At 40.0% G+C, this 23,683-nt stretch overlaps 1 protein-coding gene across 1 annotated transcript in view; it reads left to right on the top strand.

The window, feature by feature from the left end:
• The window catches only part of WDFY2 (WD repeat and FYVE domain containing 2), a gene marked incomplete at its 5' end in the record, with an annotated part of 95,912 nt that overhangs the window by 41,094 nt on the left and 31,135 nt on the right, over positions 1–23,683 (top strand). Inside the window, 3 exon segments of the mRNA XM_006154243.3 lie at positions 449–599; positions 14,034–14,146; positions 23,360–23,486. Of these exon segments, the coding sequence (XP_006154305.2) occupies positions 449–599; positions 14,034–14,146; positions 23,360–23,486 (391 nt within the window).

The following is a 23,683-nucleotide window of genomic DNA, read 5'->3' as shown; positions in this document are numbered from 1 at the left end:
AGTAGTATATAAAAATTTGGATATACCTGTCTGCAGTGGCATATCCCTATCCATGATGAGAACTTCTGTTTTATCCTCTCCTCAGAGACCAGCAGGTGGTGTGGAGGTTAAGGCACCTGGATCCCATGTTACTGAGTGTGTGTTTCAAGTCCCACACTGGGCGATTTAAGAAGCACCCCAGTTGCATGTGTATGTGTGCCCAAAATTCCAAGAGGAGAATAGAAGGGATTGCAACATGGCGGTCCCCCTAGGGGTACTTCCTCAACTTGCCTTCTGTCTCTCTCTCTCTATCTCCAGTAAGTGCATAGGTCCTATAGCAAAAAAGAAAAAAGTTACTTTTTCAGCCTGTTTTGGGGTTGAGAGAAGAGGGGTTCACATCTTCATAGACTGTGCCTTTTCCCCACCTGGGGATGCTTTATTAACTATTTTCTTGTCTCTTGGTTTTCAGCGCATCAGAGCAGAGTGACGATGATCCTGTTTGTCCTAGAGCTGGAATGGGTGCTGAGCACAGGACAGGACAAGCAGTTTGCCTGGCACTGCTCTGAGAGTGGGCAGCGCCTGGGAGGTTATCGCACCAGCGCCGTGGCCTCCAGCCTGCAGTATCCTTTGCTGGACAAAATCCCGTGGTGGGAACTTAGCCTTTGACTTCTTTGATTCATAATAATTAGGGGTACGTGCAACTTGAAAGTTTTTTGCTTTGTCGTTTGCTGAGCTGTCCTGTGTAATTAAGCTGCTCATAGACTTTTCTAAGCCACAGATCTTCGAGAGTCCCTGTGTAAGTGGAGCAAAGTGAGGTAACTTCACTTGAAATAGACTCTGCTAAGCAGGTTGTGCGTCTGCTATGACACAGAGTCTGCCATCTTGACAGGACACAGCTTGGATTTGTGAACCTTGACTCTCAGAGATTTGAGTACATAGAAATGAAACTATCATCATAAAAATCACTTCTGGGGACCAGCAGATGGCATAATGGGTAGTTGACCACAGTTCAAGCCGACTGCGGTTCAAGTCCTAGATCTGGCAGCTTAAACCTCAGTGCTGCATGTATGTGTGTGCATGCCCAACATTCTGAGAGGAGAATGAAGGAGAAGGGATTTTGGTGTGACTGTCCCCTCAGGGGGTGATTGCTCGCTTTCTGTCTCTCCAGCGAGCATATACGCTCTGTATCAAAAATATCTCTTAAAAAAGACAGTCACCTAGGGGCTGGCAGGTGGCAAGGTGGTTACAGGTGCTGGATTCCCACTTGGCTGACCGTGGTTCGAGTCCTGAACCTGGTAGCTTGCTTTCTCACTCTGTCCCTCTCTGGTCAAATTAAAATAAACAATGAATAAATAAATAAAGTTAAATAAAATAATTTTTAAAAATCACCTCTGTGATTTTTGTACAGAAATCATTTATGCATAGCTATTAAGGTTGTCATAGTTCACTTTTTACTTTTACTTTTTTTTTTAGAGCAGTTTTTGCTGTAGGGTGTGTGTGCTCGCCAGAAAGACAGAGGAAGAGAGAGGGAGAGAGAGACAAAAAGCGAGAAATCACCTCCCAGGGGGAATGGCTACACCGCAGGCCCTTCTCCTCTATTTTCCTCTTGGGATCTTGGGCATGCACGCACACACGCCCGGCATGAGTTTAAGCCACTGGGTCCAGGACTCAAACGGTAGTCAACTACATGGGGGTCCAGCAACATAGCCATTATGCCAGCTGCTGGTCCCTATAGTTCACTTTTTACATTACTAACAGGAATACCTGAACCTGGGTGTTTTTATAAATTAGATTAAATGTTATTTACAAACTCATGATTCTGGTGGCTGGAAAGTCCAAAGTCCTAAGGCTTCAGCATGACCAACAGAAGCACAGGATAGCAGGCTCGTGTAGAGAGAGAGGGAGGTCCTGAGTGAACTCTCTTCCCCAACAACCAGCTCTCATGAGAACTAAAACTAGAGAGACATCATTAATTTATTCATGAGACTGTTACCTCCATGATACAATCACCATGAGACAATCACTATCCACTAGGCCTCCGCCTGGGACACCATGGAGGAATTAAGTTTTTACCTTTATAGTATGTCAACAGAATGAATTTTGGAGGAATATATTCAAACCATAGTAGTTTTGAACACTCTTATTGGTACTGGGAAAAGAACCGCAAGATTCTTGTTCATGTTTAAAATATTTATTGGGAAGCTGCCATACCAGGACAGAGTGGGTTAGCTGTTACCTGTGTGGTAATGTTCCAGGCCTAAGAGTTTTTCAGCATATGTAGAATGATATTCTTAACTCCCAAGTTGCCAGGGTTCATATGCTCAGGGCGCATCTCTGCTAATGGTGCGTAATCCCCACATCTGGCCAACGGGCCTCAAGCAAGCACTCTAGTGCTAGTGTTTAGCATATGTAGATGATGCTGCTATTGAAAAGAGCAAAGGACCCTGTGATTCTTATTTTCAAAAGCATAGAATCTCTCCACCTTCTGATAAATGAGGAAGTAGGTAGAAACAGATCACTTGTGAGCAAAGCAGGAAGAAACAGTAAGACCAGCTTTCTAATTTTTATCTTCATCCTTATAAAATACCTGGTCAGTGATTCTCAGTGTCCTGACAGGATATGTTTCTGTTTCTTTGCAGACATAGAGCAACTGGTATATTTTTGTGTGTATAAAGGGTAATATCACTCAGTTTGCTCAGTGGAAGGACAAGATGAAGAAACTAAGAATGAGTGTTGTGGAAGGTTGTAAAGTAGAAGGCCAGGGCAGCAATGATAGGAATGGAAAGCAAGATCAACTTATCTTTCAGAGAATAACACCTGTTAATGATAGAAATTGCAGACTTTTCTTTTTGTGTGTGTGGGGGGGGGAGGGAGATTTTTGCAATACGGCACATGTACTCATCAGAAAGACAGGGATGGAGAGAGAAAAAGTGAGAAATTACCTCCTCCCAGGGGGATGGCCACATGACAGTCTCTTCTCTTCCATTCTCTTGGGATTTGGGGCATGCATACACATGGACCTGGCTTGAATTTCAAGCTGCTGGGTCTGAGACTCGGACCACAGTCAGCCATGTGGGAGTCCAGCGCCTTAACCACTACACCACCTGCTGGCCCCCACATTTTTCTTTCTAAAAACCCATTCAGGTGAGCATAAGGCTTGAATTGAAATGCTCAACTTTTCTTGCCAACAGATTAATGATTTCTTATAATATAAGAGCTGGAAGCACCCTTAGAGATCATCCATTCCAGTCTCTATATTTTACTCTGTTTGAGTAGGTGTTAGGTTGTCAGGAAATTCATGACATATTTTTTTCTATGTTTTTCAATACACAAATACGTCATGACTTTCCAGGCAACCCAATATAATACTTTACTATAAACTGGGTATCTTATAAACAATAGAACTTAATTTCTCACAGTTTGGAAGGCTGTAAAGTCTTAAGATCAAGCTGCCAGTAGATTTAAACATTAAATATTCCTTAACACACACACACACACTACACACGCACACACACAGAACTTGTATTTGGTTGGTGCAAAAGTAATTGTGGTTTTGCATTGTTGAAATTTGCTATTTGATATTAGGTACATTCTTAAGTAAATGTGGTTATGTTATACATCATTTCAATGCACATTTCTCGCTTTTTTTGCTACTTGCTTATTATTTGCTGTTTATTTCATATGTATTTTAGACTATGGAAATGATGATACACAAAAAGCAAATTTGAGTGACTTCCTTATACCAGTTCAAAATGGGTCATAAAGCAGTGGAGGCAACTTGCAACATCAGCAGTGTGTTGGCCCAGGAACTGCTAATGAATGTACAGGGCAGTGGTGGTTCCTTTTGCAAAGGAGACAAGACCCTTGAAGATGAGGAGTGTAGTGGCTGGTCCTCGGAAGTTGACAAAAACCAATGCAGAGCAATTGTCAAAACTTAGCCTCTTACAATTACATGAGAAGTGACTAAAGAACTAAAGGTCGACCATTCTTTGGTCATTTGGCATTTGAAGCACATTGTAAAGGTGAAAAAGCTAAATAAGTGGGTGCCTCATGAGCTGACCAAAAATTTTAAAAAATGGTTTTGAAGTGTCATCTTCTATTATTTTACACAATAACAATGAACTATTTCTCAATCAGATTGTGACGTGTGATGAAAGTGGATTTTATGTGACAACCAGCTCAGTGGTTGGCCTGAGAAGAAGCTCCACAGCACCTCCCAAAGCCAAACTTGAACCAAAAACAGGTCATGGCCATTGTTTGGTGGGCTCTGATCCACTATGGCTTTCTGAATCCTGGTGAAACCATTATATCCTAGAAGTATGTTCAGTCAATCAATGAGATGCACTGAAAACTGCAACACCTGCAGGCAGCATTGGTCAACAGGAAGGGCCCAATCCTTCTCCAGGACAGTGCCCTACCGCACACCACACAATCAATGCTTGAAAAGTTGAACGAGTTGGGCTATGAAGTTTTGCCTCATCTGCCATATTCACCTGACCTCTTGCTAACCAACTGCCACTTCTTCAAGCACCTCAACAACTTTTTGCAGGAAAAATGCTTCCACAACCAGTCAGATTCAAAAGATGCTTTCCAAGAGTTTATAGAATCCTGAAACATGGATTTTTACACTATAGAAATAGCAAGTTTATTTCTCGTTGACAAAAATGCTTTGATTGTAGTGGTTTCTATTTTGATTAATAAAGATGTGTTTGATTACTTACACTTGATTACACTTACTTTTGCACCAGCCTAATAACTATAAATGATTGATTTGTTAATTAATTTGTACAAATCATTACACAGTGTATATGTATATAAATCATCACATCATATATCTTGAATATATACAATTCTCATTTGTCAATTTTTTAAGTGAACCAGCTGAAGTTCAGAGTCATGTGCCATATCTGAGGCTATTGATATTAGATACATTCTCAAATAAATGTGGTTATGTTATATATCATTTCCAGCTAGTGAGTAGGAAAATCACCACTAGCACCCAGGTCTCCTGTTTTTCCTCCATTGAATAGCATTTCTCCTTTGAGAATTACTTTTGTTTGCTTCTTATGTTTACTATCAGGTACACATTCTCACCAGGGAGGTGGGATAGTGAGATAGTACCCCTTGGGGCAGTTGGCCATACCACAGTCCCTTCTCCTCCATTCTTTTTTTGGGATGACCATGCTTGCACACATGCCCAGCATGTTTGTCAAACCACCAGGTCCAGGACTTAAACCATGCAGTTGGCCATGTGAGATAAAACCCCTTTAATCCCTATGCCCTCAGCTGGCCTGTAATTTGTTATGTCAACTTCTGTATTACTTAGCCAAGTCAAGTAATATAGAAAAAAATTATAGGTCTTACCCTTAAGAAATTAACTTTTTATGCTATCTGGAAAGTGCACACACACACACGTGCACGCACACATGAAATTTAACTTGGCTCTTAGTGTATTAAGTCTTTGATGTGAGAATATACCACTTCCTCTTTTCAAGAATCTCCAAAGTCATTGTCATTTTGTGGTTATTTCTTTGGGCCTCTTCATGTGATTTATAAGCAGAAAATTATGTGTTTGGATATCAGAAGCCTGTGTCTGTGTGTGTAGGTTTCTGCGCTCTTGTTGACACTCAACCTCACTGTTAAGGTGGAGGGGAGCTGCATTGGTGCAGAAAGACCAAAAAAATCCTCCAACCTTCCCTAGCTCTGCCTCACTAGCTCTGATTTGGAGCCATAGTACTAACCCTTGTTTTGGGGTATGTATTTTTCCGTGACTAAACACTGATGGCATGATAATCTGTGCTTTTCCACAGATCCTCAGTCACAAATGATGTGACACTTTTTAAAGCTGGAAGGTTTTTGGGGAACTGGTCGATGAGCACATTGTTAATGGACAAGTCTTACAGTAGTATAACGGGTTCAAAGTTTAGTCTGGTTTTTAAACATGAGTGCTCAGGGGAGCTTCACTCCTTCCCTTTTTTTCTGCACCCTCAACACTTACAGGGGTTTGTATGTGTGAGAGAGAGAAAGATGAATGGAGAAGAAGGAAGATCTAATGGAACAACAAAAAAATGTTCATAATTACATCCTTTCCCCATCGTTCACCTTCATGGTGAATAGCTAGTGGTGTGAATAGGAGACCCCCACAGATGATCTAAATCTCTGCCACCTCTACCTCAGCTATTCATCAAACCCATGAAATAACAGACTACCCTAGGTTCAATTCAGCCTTTTTGTCTCTTTCAGGCCTCTTAGAGAAGTAAATAATCAATGAAAATAGCCAAAATTCAAGCAGAGAAAGGAACCTGAGTTGAGCAGTTCATACATCAAATTATGAGTTTCTGAATAACCTCAAATTCTTTGGTTATGTTGGTCATAGATCTGAAGCTTCAAATATTAAGTGACCTGTAATAGTCACAATAATAAGGAATGAAAAAGAACATATGTTATATAGTTGTGGGGACTTCACAAAGTGCAAAAACATACATTACTTCATTCACCAGCAAAACAATGATGCTCATAAAAACAGAATGTCTAATTTTCAATTTTCACAGTGCTACAGCCAAGTCCAGAGAGGCTCAGAAAGGTTAAAGTGATTTGTTCAAGGTCCTATGATTGTCACCTGGCAGAATCAGGACTAGATCTAAGGTATTAATGATGTTTCAGCGAGTCCTCTGCACAAATAGATACAACAGAGTGGAGGCTTTTCCCAAGGGTCTCGTGGCACATAGGCGGTAGAAGACAAATGTTTTCAGGGACCAGCAGCTAGCGTAACGGCTATGTCGCTGGACTCCCATATAGTTGACTGCGGTTCGCGTCCTGGACCCGGTGGCTTAAAACTCACGCCAGGCGTGTGTGCGTGCATGCCCAAGATCCCGAGAGGAGAATGGAGGAGAAGGGATTGAGGCGTGGCCATCCCCCCGGGGGGTAATTTCTCGCTTTCTGTCTCTATGTCTCTGTCTGTCTGGCGAGCACACACGCCCTATAGCAAAAACCTCTCAAAAAAAATAATAATAAAATAAATAAAGAAGACAATGTTTTCCTTCCTCACTTCACTTGCTAGTCTTTAAATTTGTGAATACTTTATCCACTCTCACTTGTCTTATTATTTTACTGTTTTGGTCAGATTTTTAAAGTAGTATGTATTTCAGGATTTTATTTATGTTGGAGATATTTCTAAATGTTATCTTTCTATAGTAGAATGTCTTCCCACCAATTGTAACCTCATAGGCTTAATCCTATTCAGGTGAAGAATTCTGAAAATCTGTTAAGATTATCTTAGTTTCTTCATGTTATACTCAGTGCCAATCACTCCAGCTTTGGGATTATAATGTTATTTAAACCCTCTTCTAAATAGCTTTTGTTGAATTCATATTTTCTTAGAGAATATCATTATTCACCTGCCATTGTAAAGACTGTTGGGTCTCAGGTTGTCTTTTTTAAAAAAAAAAAAACAGATTTTTTATTTTTTTGCTATAGGGCACATGTGCACACTGGAGAGACAGAGAGACAAAAAGCAATCTCATCTCCTTCATTCTCCTTTCAGAATTTTGGACACACACATGCGCATGGTGTAAGTTTTAAGCCACTGGGTCAGGGACTTGAACTGTGGTTGACTGCATGGGAGTCTAGTAACATAACCATTATGCCATCTGCTGGTCCCACTCCATGATATTATTAAATAATCAAATTTCACTGATTGTTTTGAAAATGTCTTTTTGCAATGAATTTGTTTGAAATTGGATCAGGCAGGGTTCACAATTTGCATGTGGTTATCTTATCTTTCAAATCTTTCTTCATCTAAAGCATTGGCTTTTCCTCTTCACCCTTTTTTCTTTTATTCCACAACCTTTTTGAAGGTACTGAATCACTTTCTACATAGTCACCATATTCTGAATTGATCTCTTTGCTTTCTCAAGATGTCATTTCACTTGTTTCTCTACCCACTCCTCTCCCATATTTTCTGTAAACTGAAAGTTGCCTCTAAAATCTTGATTCCATTCATATTCAATTTTTTGGTAAAAACACTTGCTGACTGTTCTGTGTGCTTCACATACTTCCCGCCAGGAGGCACATAATATTGGGTTGTCGCCCTTCTCGTTATGCTGAGATGACCAGTGGTTCCTTAGGTAGTAATAGCTGGATCCCCACAGTGCTATCCCCCCACCAGCCTTTCTGTAATGGTGAGCTTTGCCTAAATCAGTTCTTTTATTATGGTTGCAGAATGATGATTTTCTAATGCTATCATATTTTCCCTCATGTATTAGTTAGAATTATTCTGTACACTAGAGCTTTCCCTCATTGATTAGGGCTGTTCAGGGACCCTGAAATGCAGTTACTATCAGAAAAGCAGGATAAGTTCTTAATTTTTCTCTTCAATTGTTAATTTTCAGAGCAGAGATTTATTTAGTGCCTTAGTTACCTCCAGTAGGGATCTTTCTTTTTCCTTTTGAGCACCATTATGAAACATATTATTTTTTATAAAAACAATATATTCAGTTTATTTTAATAAATTGCTCTTTTTGATAAATATGGAAGATTTATTCCTGAGTGCATCAAGCCAGGTCATGAAAAAGAGACATTGTATATCTCCACTTAATATATACCAACCGTCCACACTCTATGGTAGAGACTAAAAGATTGGTGGGCATTAAAGTGTTGAAAATAGTTATTAACACTAGAGACAGTGTGGAAGGAGGGTGGGAGAGGGGAAGAGTGTAGGAAAGGAAATTAGAGAGAAAAATAGAGAGGCAAGACATTTGTGGGACACAGAAACGTTTTATTACTGATTGATGATAATGTGTATAGTATCCTCAACTGGACTAGTCTGAAGTGTATTTCAGGTTGGGTAAATTCACTTTACAAGCCAAATGATGGATAGTGATTGAATGTATAAACTAAGTTAAAATAAAAATAAATAAATAAATAGCCTTTTTTAAAATGCTCAGATTGTCCCACCTTTAGCCAGTAAGAAAGAGCCTCATCATGTTGGCTCCAGTGTCTTTTATTAATTTTGTTTTAATTTGCCAAAGAGCTTATGTGCTTGCTGGAGAGAGACAGAGACAGATAGCAAGAAGAAAAACAAGAAAGCAATCTCCTATGGGAATGGTCATGTCACAATCCCATGTCCTCTGTCTCTCCCTCCTTTCACGATGTTGGTGCAACATGTGTCCAGTATGTTTTTCAAGTCACTGGATCCAGTGGGTGTTTGGCCATATGGAACCTGGTTACCTTGTTCACTATGCCACAATCTGGCCCATATTTTTTCAAGACCACTCTTTAGAGCAGTTTTAGATTCATAGCAAAATTAAGCAGAAGATAGCGATAGCGATAGCGATATCCCTGTCCCCACATAGACACAACCTTCCTAGTTACCAGCATCCCTTAATGAAATGGTACTATTTGTTACAGTCAGTGAACTTACACTGACTCATAATTATCACCCCAAATCTATAGTTTACATTAGGATTCACTCTTGGTGTTGTCTTACTGGTTTGGACAAATGTATAATAGATACATCCACCATTGTGACACCCGACAGAACGTTTCCAGGTCCCTAAAAGCCTCTGTGTACTGCCTGTTTATCCCTCACTGCTCCCTGTGTCTTTTCTATGTAAGTCCACTAGCTTTCGGTAGCTTCTTTGCTTTCTGGTGCAACATGTCTCAAGTTCATTTTGTACTTTTCCTGTTTTGGTCTTACAATAGAATCAGCCATTCTTTTAGTAGGGTGTTGTATTCAGAGATGACTGTGTGTGTGTGTTCATGTGTGTGTGTTTTCTAAAAGAAAATAAGTTGCCAGTTTATATAATATTTCTAATTCATATTTAGCATTAATAGGGTTTTTGCTTGGTCATTTTTGTATTTGATTCTATTATCTTGATCTAAAAGTCTTGGTTCCTAAGACATTAACATAATTTCTTATTTGCTTTATCCTATGATATATATCAACTTTTTTTTAAAAAAAAAGAGCAATATTGTGATAAAAGTAAAACCACTGAATAAGATTTTAGATTTCTTTGCAGCTCTCTTTGTCCTTAGGATATATTCTACCAATGATATACGTTCAGATGTGAAGTAGTTTTAACTGTGTGGTCATACTGCCAATTTGATGGTTAGGTTCATTCATTTTACTTTGTTTTCAACTTAGGGCATGTTTTTCTTTGAATTTTACATATGTTTTAACTATGTAAAATAATTATAAGATTTCAAAAATGAAACTATAATGAGAGAGAAGTCACTTCTATTGGTTCCCCTCATTTTGCTTCTCCCTCTTCCATGGGCAGACATTATTGTAAGGGTCTTAATCTTCCCAGTGCTTTCTTTTCTAAATGTGAGTGTACCGGGACCAGCAGATGGCATAGTGGTTATGTCACTGGACTCCTGCACAGTCAACCACGGCTCGAGTCCAGGACCCAGCAGCTTAAAACTCACTCTAGGCATGTGTGTGTGGGTGTGAGCCCAAAATCCCAAGAAGAGAATGGAGAAGGGATTGCAACATGGCTATCCACCCAAGGGGTGATTTCTTGCTTTCTGTCTATCTCTCTCTCTGTCTTTGTGGTGAGCACACGTGCTCTATAGCCAAAATCTCTCTTTAAAGAAAAGTGAGTGTACCTGAGATTGCATTCTCTCTCTCTCTCTCTCTCTCTCTCACACACACACACACACACACACACACATATTTCCCCGTTTCTTACACAAAGGAGGTATAGTTTATACATTCTCATAGGCCATGGCCTTTTTTCTCCACTTCATATATCCTGGAAATTACTCCACATTAGCGTGTGGATCTGCTTAATTTTTCAGCTTCCTGGTATTCTGTTGTGTGGATGTAGTAGTTCTCAATAAGTGCCCTACTGATGGGCTTTTAGGTTATTTGCAAATTTTAGCTTAAAATAATACAGAGTGAGTAGCCTTGGGTGTATGTCATTTCATACTTTTGCCATTGCATCTGTGGATAGATACCTAGAAATAGGTTTGCTGTGTGTCATCAACCGGAGAAGTTCATCAGGGACCTGTGGCCTAGGGTTTTTACCAGATGATAGTTGTGTGGGCAGGCTCTACCTGGCATGTACCAAAAGTCTAGACTCCCAAAAGGAAAGCAGGTATTTAGGTATTTAGCAAAAGCCATATCGTTTGTACAGTTAAGGCACAGTGAACCTTTCTTTTTTTTTTTTAGAGGTTTTTTGCTATAGGGTGCATGCGCTCGCCAGACAGAGACAGAGAGACAGAAAGCGAAAAATCACCCCCCAGGGGGGATGGCCATGCTGCAATCCCTTCTCCTCTGTTCTCCTCTCCGGATCCTGGTCATGCACGCACACACGCCCGGCATAAGTTTTAAGCCACTGGGCCCGGAACGCGAACCGCAGTTGACTACGTGGGAGTCGAGCGACATAGCCATTACGCTAACTGCTGGTCCCAAGGCACAGTGAGCCACTCTTATCAGTTAACTGTGGGAGCCTTCCCCCTACCTCCTGAATCCAACTTCTCAGACACTGTTAACTCACTTTATAGGCAGCCTTTCAAAGGATAGCAGTCAGGTCTGCAGTGCAAAACATTTTTTTACTGAGCACCATTTTCCTTTATTCTTGAATTATCCATTAAGAGTTCCACTTATTGTGGTCTTTTTCTTCTTCATTTTTAAATCAAAATGTAATTTAGTTCTATTGCCTACACATACAAACAGTAAGCCTAAATTCAAAGGTGAATAAAATATAGAAAATAAATATACATTTGTACAATCATTTATGTTAGTTTGTATCTTTTTTTCCAAAGATACATAGCTAGTTCATGTACTTTGTACTTAAATCCTTAAAAGTTTTAGAATTACAATATTATAATATTTACTATCAAAACATTCTAATTAGCCTCATTAGTTTATTATTCCATTCAGCATCTTTGTTAGGCACATACTATATGCCGTGTATTATTATAAATAAATACCAAGGATTAGCTTTGTCAAGCCGGCTCCATGGTCTGGTGGTTAAAGCAGACAGATCCCACGTGGCCAACCTTGCAATTCCATTTCCATACTTAGTGGCTTGAAAACCATGCCAGATGTATATGTGTGCATGCCAGAATTCTGAAAGAAGGGAGAGATAGAGGAGAAGAGACTATGACATGAGTGTTTCCCTTCTCCTCTCCCTGTCTAGTGAGAAAAAAAATAGGAAAGTATTAGTTTTATCATTTTATGTTCAACAATATGTGATCACTCTACAGTGATCTAGTATTTTTAGTTAAGTGATTTAAATAGGAATTGAAAGAGGAAAAAAAGCCCCTGTGTAATTTGCTTCTTTACAATTTTATTTTTGAGAGTTTTGTTTTATGTTTTTTGTTTTTTTTCCGCTATAGGGCACGTGTACTCACCAGACAGACAGAGAGAGACATAGAGACAGAAAGCGAGAAATCACTCCCTAGGGGGGATGGTCACGCCGCAATCCCTTCTCCTCCATTCTCCTCTTGGGATCTTGGGCACGCACGCACACACACTCGGTGTGAGTTCAAAGCCCCCGGGTCTGGGACGCGAACCGCGGTCGACTATGTGGGAATCCAGCAACATAGCCATTACGCTAACTGCTGGTTCCCTACAATTTTATTTTTGTAATAATGAAATGTCTTAAGTTACCTTACTTTTGATGAAATAAGCCAAGACTTCAGCTTTCTGTTATCATCTACACTAATACTTTAAGACTTAATAGTTTTTTGAATCCCTTACAGCAGTTGAGGCTTATTGTATTAATTACTACGTCAGTCATTACTAGACTTTTTTTATTCTATTCAGATTGGCAAAGTATACCTTGTCTTTTTTTTTGGTTGCTTTTTTCAGTTTTTTGTTTTTAAGGGTGGCATGTGTGTGATAGAGAACCATCAGCAGGTGTTGTCACATTGTCCTCCAGTCCTTTCCCTAGTCCTCCAGCTCCTTGGAATCTTTGGCACCCACACACACACCTAGTGTGTTTTCAGGCTGACCTGGGGATCTGAACCCACAGTCAGCCATGTGGCTGCCTGTATTGCAGTTTAGTATGTTACAGGCAGTGCCACCTGGCTGGGGCTTGATTGTATGTTAAGGAATTTAGGTCTGTTCTGGCATAAGTATCAGATATTTTTTTTCCAATTTGTCTTTTGGTCTTGCTTATAGTATCTGTTGCATTTTTTTTTCAGTGCTCTTTGAGTTTTTTTTTTTTTAATTATTTTTTTTAACTTTATTTCTTTATTTCAATTTGACTAGAGAGAGCAGGGGAGAGAGAGAGAGAGAAAGCAAGCCTATAGGTCTGGGACTTGAACTGTGGTTGGCCATGTGGGAATCCAGCACCTTGAACCACCATGCCACCTGCGGCCTGCATATGTTTTTTAAGTTATTGCTTTTCCCACTCCAAAGTTACAACGAGGTTCTCTTATCTAGAACTTAGGTATTTTCATTTTCTACATGGAGATCCTTAGTTCATTTGGGATTAATTTTGATACAATGTAAGACACAGATCCCATTTTCCCCCAAAACATGGCTACCTAGTGTGTACCAATTTAATTGTTTTAAAAGATCTATTTTTTCCTTATGTTTTTTAAAGAGTTACCTTTATCAGCCATGTACTAAATTTCTATATGGTTTTGGGTCTCTTTCTAAACTTCATATTCTGTTTCATTAGTCTGTCTCTTAAGCACCAATACCACAGTTTTAACTAAAGAAACGTATTAATAACATATCTGGTATCACATACCACATTATTCTTATCTTCAGTGTATTCTTAACTCCTTTTGCTTATTTATTTTTTGTATGACCTTTAATGAACATATATAGCTCTAGAAAACCATGTGGTGACATTTTTATCAGCACTATATTCACAAATTAATGTGTTGCAAAGTGACATCTTTATCACGTTGAATCTATTGTTCATAATACGTCTGTCTCTCATTTGAATTCCACTTTTGTGTCTTTCAAGTTCTGTCTACAAGTTTTCCTCATATGGGATTTGCACATTTCTTGTTAAATTTAAACCTTTTTTTTTTATTGTAAATTTCCCCCATTCAATTTTGATAAACAATCCTTAATGCTTATATGATAGATTTGATGTCGAAACCCGCCATGTCTTTATTGGTGACCACTCGGGCCAAGTAACAATTCTCAAACTGGAGCAAGAAAACTGCACCCTGGTCACAACATTCAGAGGACACACAGGTAGGATTCCAAACAAAGCCATCATATACTGATATCACAGTGAGCTAGCACCTCCTAACATATTCTGATGCTCACGGGATATGTTTTGAAAGTAGAAAAAACAGTGACCTCTTATACAAAGATATACCCAATACACTCAGCTGAGTCTAGCATGATTCATAAGATGTAATGTAAAACATTTTTCTACGTAATCCAAACAAAGAGAACCCATCTATTTTGAAAATCATTATTTTTTGGTTCTTTGTCATATCTCATGAGAGAAAGTCAGTGTTGGCATAAGTTAATGAGACATTGTTTGAGATCGTGTGGCAAGTGCTCAAACCCTGGAAGGCCAAGAACAGCTGCCTTGATCTGTGCTGGCCGTTCTTAGAGTAAGAAGATATGTCCAAGAAATATTCCTGTTCCTAGACAAAAGAAAAGAAAAATATACTCTTTGTGAGTGACTAGGCTATGTACAAAGGAACAAGTTCCTCTTTAATTTTCTTTTCTTTTTAATTCTTTTCAGTTTAAAGCCTGGGATTCTGTTTATGTTACTGGTCTGCCCAGGGTCATTTAAACAGGTAGTGCCCACTTAGCCTTTGGAAGATTTGAATAGATGATGATTAATTTTTTACTAGTGTTCTTAGCATGTGATGTTGACTCTAGAAAATGACTTGGAAAATGAGTCACTACCTGTTTTCACGGTTCCTAGTGGGTTTTTTCGGTGTGTGTGTGTGTGTGTGCTTTCTGCAGACCACCAACCCATGATTCAGTTAGAACAGGGATATTGGGTGTTATATAAAAACAAAAGTAGTTTTTTTAGAAAAATTGGATAGTACTTAGATTACAAGGGGTTTCCTGAAGGAAAAAAAAAATGGAGTACTGGAGTAAGAAACATATGATAGAAAGAAAATGGAGTCTTAGGGGAAAAAAGTCATAAAAGATCATCTTAATGGTCTATGCCTTTGGGAGGAAGAACACATAGAAATATACCCCATGGATAAGGTCCTGGTTTTTCCTCATTGAATTTCTCTTTTTAGCTGCCTGCACTCTGGCCAAGCCTGGGCCTGGCAGGGATCCTGAACCATCCTACCTCTGAAATTTTAAACTTGGGGGCCAGATGGTAGAATAGAGGTAAAACACAACACTCTGTGAGGTCGATCCAGTAGGAATGTTCTGGGATCATGTCTGGCTCACTCTGAGTATCCTGGGCATTGGTGTGCTCATGATCCAGGGCTGACTGAGGTTGGCAGTGGATTGTGGAATCAGGACCCTCGGTCTCTGTTGCTCATGGAAGAAAAAAAAAAGATATAATAAATTTCTGTTTTTCACTACTGACTTCTAGTCTCATCTTTTAACCCCCTAAACTATTTCACTTGCCCTTATTGCTAATTCCAGCTCTTGGTTCCTCTGTTTTTCCAAGGTCTCCAGCCCTGTGTTCCTTTCCTTCCCAGTGGTCATCACTTCAGCCACGCGCTTCCCAGCATTGTCAGTTCTAGTCTCCTGTTCTTCCTTTGCGGTGGTTCATATGAGCTGTCCTCCTCCTCTCTGTGTAGCCAGCTGCTGGGACTGCCTCGGGTTACATTGTTGTGAGACTTGGATCATCCCTGCTGTTGCAAAGTCAGGGTTTCCCATCCAGACTCGAAGTTGCCTGGTGATCCCTCCACCTGTCCACACACACTCCTCTTCCCAGTCTCCTCAACAGCTTTTGCGGATCTTCACCCCTCTCCCCAAGCCTCCATTCCATTCCAGGCTCCTCCTTCAAATGCTATCTGATAGAAACTTTTGTAATTTATTTTTCTTGACTACTCTGGATCTGCCCCACCACCTCCATCGCACCCCAAAAAACTTTTCCTCTGCCCACTTCCATTCATCTCCGTGCAGAGCCAGCCCTTCTCCGGCAGGTCCAGGCTAGTTTTTCTCAAGGTCTCCACACCAAAATTTATAACCTACCTTTGTCTCCCTTTGACTAACTTGCCCTTTTAAATTTATTAACATGCTAATGGTTCTTGCTTCTCTGTTTAAAAAAAAAAAAAAAAAACATTTTTCTCAGTCCCATGTCCCCATGTCCTATTGCAGCAATTTCCATCTATTCTAATAGGAATGCTTCTTTTTTAAAAAAAATTGTGATAAAGTGTACATAACAAAAATTTACCATTTTAACCATTGTTTGTTTTTGTCTCCCCCCCCCCCCCGCCGCCCCCAGAGGTTTTTGCTCTAGGGCGTGTGCCCTCACCAGAAATACAGAAAGAAACAGAGAGACAGAAAGCAAGAAATCACCCCCCAGGGGGCATGGCCTTGCTGCAATCCCGTCTCCACCGATCTCCTCTCGGGATCTTGGGCACGCACGCACACGCGTACACACACACGCCTGGTACGAGTTCAAGCCACCGGGTCCGGAACTCAAACTGTGGTCGACTACATGGGAGTCAGGCGACATAGCCATTACATCAACTGCTGGTCCCAATTTTAACCATTGTTAAATGTGCTGTTTACTGGCATTAAGTGCGTTCCATTGTTGTGCAGCTATCACCACCATCTGTCACAGAATATTTTTCATCTTGAGAAACTGAAACTACACCCTTGGATAGTAACTTCCTATCCCCATCCCCCAACCCTGCAACAGTCACTCTACTTTCTGTTTTATGAATTTGACTAAATAACTCATATGAGTAAAATCTGACTGGTTTATTTCACTCAAAATAATGTTTTCAAGGTTCATCCAAAATATAGCTAAAAACAGTACTTCATAGAAGAATATCATTTTCCAGCTGCTTCAAATTCTTCACTTCCTATTTGCTTTCCAGCTTCCTGCAGTCTGGTTTGTCTGTTATTCCACTTAAACTGTCTCCTCAGGTGACCAGTGGCCTGCTGGGACGTGTTCTGGACCTTGCTGTACTTAACCTTGCCCCAGCAGCTCACGCTATGGCCATTCCTTCCCCCCATGAGTGCCCTCCTTTGACCTCTGCGACACATTCTCTCTGGGTTTTCCTGCACTTTCCTGATGGCTTGTGCAGACTCTGTTGTGGTCTGTGGTATCTCCAGGTTCTGCCCCAACCCCTCTTTTCTGTACATCCTATGTTCCCTTTGTCAGTCTCAGCCACTATTTCCAGTCACAGAAATAAAAAAGCATCATCGTTGTCCTCCCATTTCCTGTAACCCAGTAAGAGACGAAAGCTAAACTGTAATCAGAGTGCGTGGTGGCAAGGGCAGTGGGGAGCCAGCACTGAGACCTGCTGGAAACAAAATGGGCAACTACCCTGGAAGGAGGTGGGCGGGAAGCACAGAAGGCCTCCCCAGGGAGACACTGTTCCACCTGAGCTCTTTGGGGAGCGAGAATTGAGTTCATGGGAAAGAAGAGAGCAGACGTCCGGGCAAAGGAAACCAGTGTGGTTCAAGGCATGGAGTCTTGCCGCAGCATGGCTCTCCTGGGAACTGCCAGTCACTGATTTCTGTTCGGAACACTGAGTATGAGGGAGGGAGTGGGGAAGCGAGGATGGAAGGACAGCCAGAAAGGCAGCAAGAGTCACATCAGATCACTGAGGCTCATCTCACACATTACCTTGACATCAGAGATAAAAACACTGAAGAGTTTGAAGCAGAAAAGTTAGCCTAATGGGATTTTTAAAAATTATTCTGGCAGTAAAATAGAGAGTATATTAGGTTGTTGGGAAAGTCATGATGTATTTTTCTGTGTTTTTCTATGCAAAAAATGACTTTTTTTTTCAGTAATTGGAAAGCTAGTAGAAACTGCCCATTGAAAATGGGACAATGGCAGTGGGAAAGTGAGTGGATGGACTGCAGGTAGAATTGAGGAGTTGAGCTCAGCAGACCTGGTGAGAGGTGGCCTTCAGCCTCAACTCTTGATCTCTGGTGGCCAGGCCTTTACCCCGCAGTGACTCATAGGAGTCCTCGGAACTCTGTGAAGAGTCAGAAAAGGAGTAAGCAGCTGTTTCTGAATGCTGTGTCAGCCAGGTGAGGCCCAAGGGTCTCATGTTTTTTAGGTTTGTCTTCATATAAATGTTACCTTGATGTCGTATCATTCTTTTCTCAAATAATTTAAAGTATTTTCACTTCATCTTTATCACAAAATATCTTTGAGGAAGATGGGACTTGGCCCAGAAAGGTCACTAATACAAATGTAAATGTAACAGGTTGTTATTTAACTTACATATTATTCCTAGAGAGTACCATCTAACCCTCGCTAATCTAGCTACAACACCGTTCATCTATTTAGAGCTAGAGTGAGAATGTCTAACAGATTTCACAATGATTCAAGCATATTGAGCTCTTCCTGTGTGGTAGGCTAGTTCTGGGCCCTGGCAGGTTCCAAACTCAGCCAGATACAATTCTGGGAAAGTAGTTTTTGTAAGAATCGAACAAGCACCTTAAGGTAAACTAAAACCCATTTTTAAAAATGAATCATTTAATTTAATTTGTTGTTATTATTGTTTTTTAATTGACCAGAGAGAGACAGAAAAAGAGAAAAGGGAAATGGGAGGACATGCTACCAGGTCCAAGACTTGAATGGCCATTGGCCATGTGGAAGTCTAACGCCTCAACCACCATGCCACCTGCTGGCCCCAACCCAATCCCATTTAAAAGTGGTCTTGGAGTCTTATCAGTTCAGATCTAAACTCAGTAGCAGACAAGTCATCAGTTTATGTCCACAGGCATAGCCATTCATCCCATCACTCTCTTAAAGTACAGATCATCATATAAAAATGTGAGTTAACAATGAAATCAGCCTAATAGACATTCCCAGAGGCTAAAACATAACATTTTGTACTCTGCAGGGATTTAGAAAACTTGTTTTATGTTCATATGCTCCCTCTGCTGGTTTTCTTTCTGAAGCTAAATGCCAGGTATCATAGTTCTTTGGTATTTTTGCAGAAATTAGAATGTATTTCTACCAAAACATCATAAACTGACTTGAAAAATAAAAGTGGGAGGGGAATCATATCTTGATCATTGGAAATTAATATTATCAAGAAAATCTTTTTTTCCTCTTATTTCTGAGAATTTTTATGTTCATATTTGAAATGGAAGGGCTTGAATTTAAGTCCACCAGAGTGTACTAATTAATGAAAATTGAGTACAGACTTGTTCATTAGCTGTTAGGACAGTTATTGAAAAGAACAGTGTAACTACCAAAAGGTAACTGAAGAAACCAAGATAGGCACAGTTCAGTGTAAATACCGAAGTTCAGATAATTAAATTGAAAACTGTACTTGTGTACAGTGGAGACTTTCACACAGATCCAGGTTGTATGAAGTGGAAATCAGTAGATGTGAATTGTCATGAATCAGTCAGTCCGCAGCTCTCTGTGCGATGGCTGCTGGGATATGCAGACAAGCATAGCTTCCAGTTCATCATGGGGTACAAGCATTAGGTCAGTGAATCCAGATAATTCATCAAGACATCATGAGTATAGCAAGTGCCATGAAGCCCTGAGGCTGTGCATAACTGCTGTGGAAACAAATAACAAGAGGGCCTCTCCTCCTGCAGAAAATTAAAGGGATGCTTCCCAAGAAAGTGGTATTTAAATAGCACCTGTAGGAGAAAGAGGAGTTCCCCAGGTGGTGGGAGCATTTGAGGCCCCAGGGAAAGCAACTGTGATAGCAATGGTGGGAAAGAGTGAGAAGCTACATGATGACAGTGGCCCACCTGGAAGAGGAATATGGGTTGACCTTACATATGAGTGTTAGGAACTCCGAACATTACACACTGGCCATGAGAAACTAGTGACAAAGTTTAAGTGTGGTTTGCATTTTAATAAGTCACTTTAATAAGGCAACAGTTGGTGGTAGATTGGGGATGAGACTGTGAGGAAACTATTTAGGAGGCTATTGCTGGAGTTCCTAGAAAAGGTGCAGTTGTTTGGACTGGGAGGGGGGGGGTGGAGTAATGGTAGCAGATGAGATAAGAGGAGGGACTCAAGATCCATTTGAAGGCTAGAGGTCAAAGGGGTAGGAATAACACCTAGCCTTCTGTTGGGAACATTTGGGTGGACAGTGACAGTGTTGCCAGGTAAACTAGAGACAGAACAGGGTTGGGAGAGAATCTCAAGCCGTTAGAACTGAACATGCTCAGCACACACCCTGGGGAGGTGCAAGGAGACGCCTGGGTGAATGTTTGAGGAAGAAGGTAGAGCATAGCAATGAAGTTCATGGAGCTCTACAGAGCCCCTTGTCACTGCAACTTAGAGCAAAATTCCAAAACTGGAAGGTCAAATATTATATTCAAGAGGCTCCATGGCCTGAGGACTTCCTTAAGCCACGTGTGAGCCTTTACCCTTACCCAGGAGAGATGATATAACGCTCTTGGTGGGTTACTATGTAACAGCATTGTAAAGACCCACCCAGTTGTTTCCAACCCTAATTTTGCAAAACATCACCTAATCTTTTACTTTTCCAAGGTATATTTGCAAAAGAATGAGAAAAACAGTTCACCAAGCATTTTAGTAACATACTAAATTTTTAAAATGTTTATATTCTTTGATCGAGTCTAACGGGAGAATTCATTTGGAATTCTCTTCTAATTAGGAATGTGAACAAAGTTGTATGTATAGGAATGTTCATCTTAGCAAAAATATATAATGCTTAAAATTGGAGCAAGAGCTACATATGAAATAAGATACATACATGTACTGGAAAATTACCTGGCCATTAGCAATTACATTTATGAGAACATGTAATTGTGTAGATAAATGTTATAATTATAAAAACTTTCATTTTAAAGATATTTTAATATATTTAGTTATCTTTATTATTCCTAAACAGCTCTGCACCCATTTAAAGATAACCAAAACATTTGATTCTTAAGAATTACATAATTTTGGGCTGGCAGTTGGCATGGTGGTTAAGGGCTCTGGACTCCCACATGGCTGACCGTGGTTCGAGTCCCAGACCTGGCAGCTTGCTTTCTCAGTTTACCTCTCTCTCTCTCATTCTGTCCCTCTCTGGTCAGATGAAAAATAATAGATATTTTAATATATTTAGTTATCTTTATTATTCCTAAACAGCTCTGCACCCATTTAAAGATAACCAAAACATTTGATTCTTAAGAATTACATAATTTTGGGCTGGCAGTTGGCATGGTGGTTAAGGGCTCTGGACTCCCACATGGCTGACCGTGGTTCGAGTCCCAGACCTGGCAGCTTGCTTTCTCAGTTTACCTCTCTCTCTCTCATTCTGTCCCTCTCTGGTCAGATGAAAAATAATAAAGTTAAATAAAACAATTCTTAAAAAATTATATCATTTTAATATAAAAATTATCCTATAGGTCATATTGTGGAGGCCAAAGGCAGGGAGAAGCCTAAAATACAACATTGAAAAGAAACAGATAGATGGGTTCATCTAAAATGAGGTAACATGGGATGGGACCAAAAACTTTTGTCATTTAAAATGTTATCAACACCTGAAATTCACAACTGCTATAGCCCTGGTGCTGCCCTCAGTGTGAGCTGGGGCAGGAGATGCCTATGCACTGCTGGAAGCGCAGGCTTGCTGAAGTTGATGTTACTAGTCCCTTCCATTGCTAGTAACAAAACAAACTGAGTCTGGATGATTTAAGAGAATAGGGGTTCATTCAGCTCACAGTTTGGAGGTCCCCGGTGCAGGGGCTACGTGTGCAAAAGTTTGTCCTGTTGGTTGAATTCCGAACAAGGCCAAGGGTGTTTATTCATATTCTTACCCCTTAATTCAATCATTGGCTCACTTGTCCATGTTTACTGATGCCTACTGTAAGCAAGGCAGAATTCGAGGTACTGGGGATACTGAGGAGAAGCCACAGCTCTGGTCTTCCTAGCATTTGCATCTTATTGGAGCATAAGCCATCAGTTAGAAAGAAAAAGGAGGGAGCAGAGTGATAATAGTGGTCAAGGAAGATGTCTCTTAAAAAGGTGACATTTAAGTGAGGATTTACATGAAGTGGATAAAAAGATTTTTGTAGTTTTATTCATCTGTACCTTCATTCACTCAATAGAGAATACTAGACCCTGTCTACATCCAGCCTTGTGTGGGGTTCTTGTTATAGGTGGTGGTGGAGCTGTAAGAGGTGGTTAACCACAATGCACTAGGGGAAGGAATGTTTATTGTGACATGGACAGGAACATGTACTGGCAGAATGTATATAGATTTAGGAAGAAGACAGTATGCATAATCTAAGGGGGAAAAAAAGGCATAACAAAAGTGTTTTTTTTTTCTTTTGATCTTACAATAAAAAATCTTCTGAGGCAATTATGTGAGAGAATCTTTTCCAAAGTTTTCAGGTATAGCACTTCATTAGAACAAATTGGTAATCTAAATTAAAAAAAAAAAAGTCAGATTCCAACAAATAAGCTATTTTATTTTTTTTTTAGGATGTAATATTTTTCAATAGTATAAAACAGGAGTATTTCTGACATTCTTAAGTATTTATAGTCATCTTATATGGAATAAATTATTACTGTTCTAAGTACACAAGGAGTTCGATTCATAAGGGGGCTAGTGTGGAAGAAAAGCTGTCATATATATTTCATAGCCACACCACTGGCGTGACCCTAACCATGAATATATGTACTGCGCACTGCAGTTTACTGAGTGGGCCTGAGTAATGGGTCTGATCCAGTGTGCACCACAGTTCCATGAGCTAGACAAGGGCTAAGTTGACCTTGTCATTAGTAGTAATAGTTGGGGTGGTTGTGGTATTACCATCCTCCCCATTTTGTATTACGGAAATGGACATTTAAGGATACCGATTTGCCTAAAATCTGTAAATTGAAATTCCCGAAGAGAAAAATATTATTAAATTCTGATATCGTAGCCTAATTCTATCTGAAATTCAAGAGTAAAAAAAATCTAATTGAACATTTGGAAACCCCATTTACTTCTCAGCTGTTATTTTCAGGGTGGAAGATAGACAGCAATTAAGAGAATATGGTCAATATTTCCAATGCAACATTTTCCATTCTTCTTAGAACTATGTCTATTTCTTGAAAGTCAATTAATTGTCTTTTCCATTTCCCTTTGGTCTTTATGGTAATTTGAGGGGAGGAGGATGATGCTTAGAGAGTGAGCTTTTTTCTTGGAGCCAGTTTTTTGGACTTAACTTATTTTTGTTTTGGATAATGTGTTCTTTTAACAAAATGTATGTCAGGAACTGCTCTAGATCCTGACTCCTTTGCATCCACATGTCTTTGGTGAGTGATGTGGTTATTTTGTGACTAATGTCCAGCTCTGTTTTTCCTCTCAGGTGGGGTGACCGCTCTCTGTTGGGATCCAGTGCAGCGGGTGCTATTCTCTGGGAGTTCTGATCACTCTGTCATCATGTGGGACATCGGTGGGAGGAAAGGAACAGCCATCGAGCTCCAAGGACACAAGTAAGGCTGCGGGTACTTTTATAAAGAGCTGTGAGAAACGACTCCCACCTGCAAACTGGAACAGTCTGCATGGCAGGATCATAGCCACTTTGGTTCTGTCTGCACTAACATGTGTTTATATGTTTACACCTCATTTTATTCCACAGAGGAATTATAAAATACACACACACACACGCATATATATTTTATAAATATAT

This window comes from Tupaia chinensis, unplaced genomic scaffold (assembly GCF_000334495.1).
Source record: "Tupaia chinensis unplaced genomic scaffold, TupChi_1.0 Scaffold000402_1, whole genome shotgun sequence".
NCBI classification, from domain to species: Eukaryota; Metazoa; Chordata; class Mammalia; order Scandentia; family Tupaiidae; genus Tupaia; species Tupaia belangeri.
Note: the sequence above shows the minus strand (reverse complement) of the source record. Positions and strands in the feature narration are given on the sequence as shown.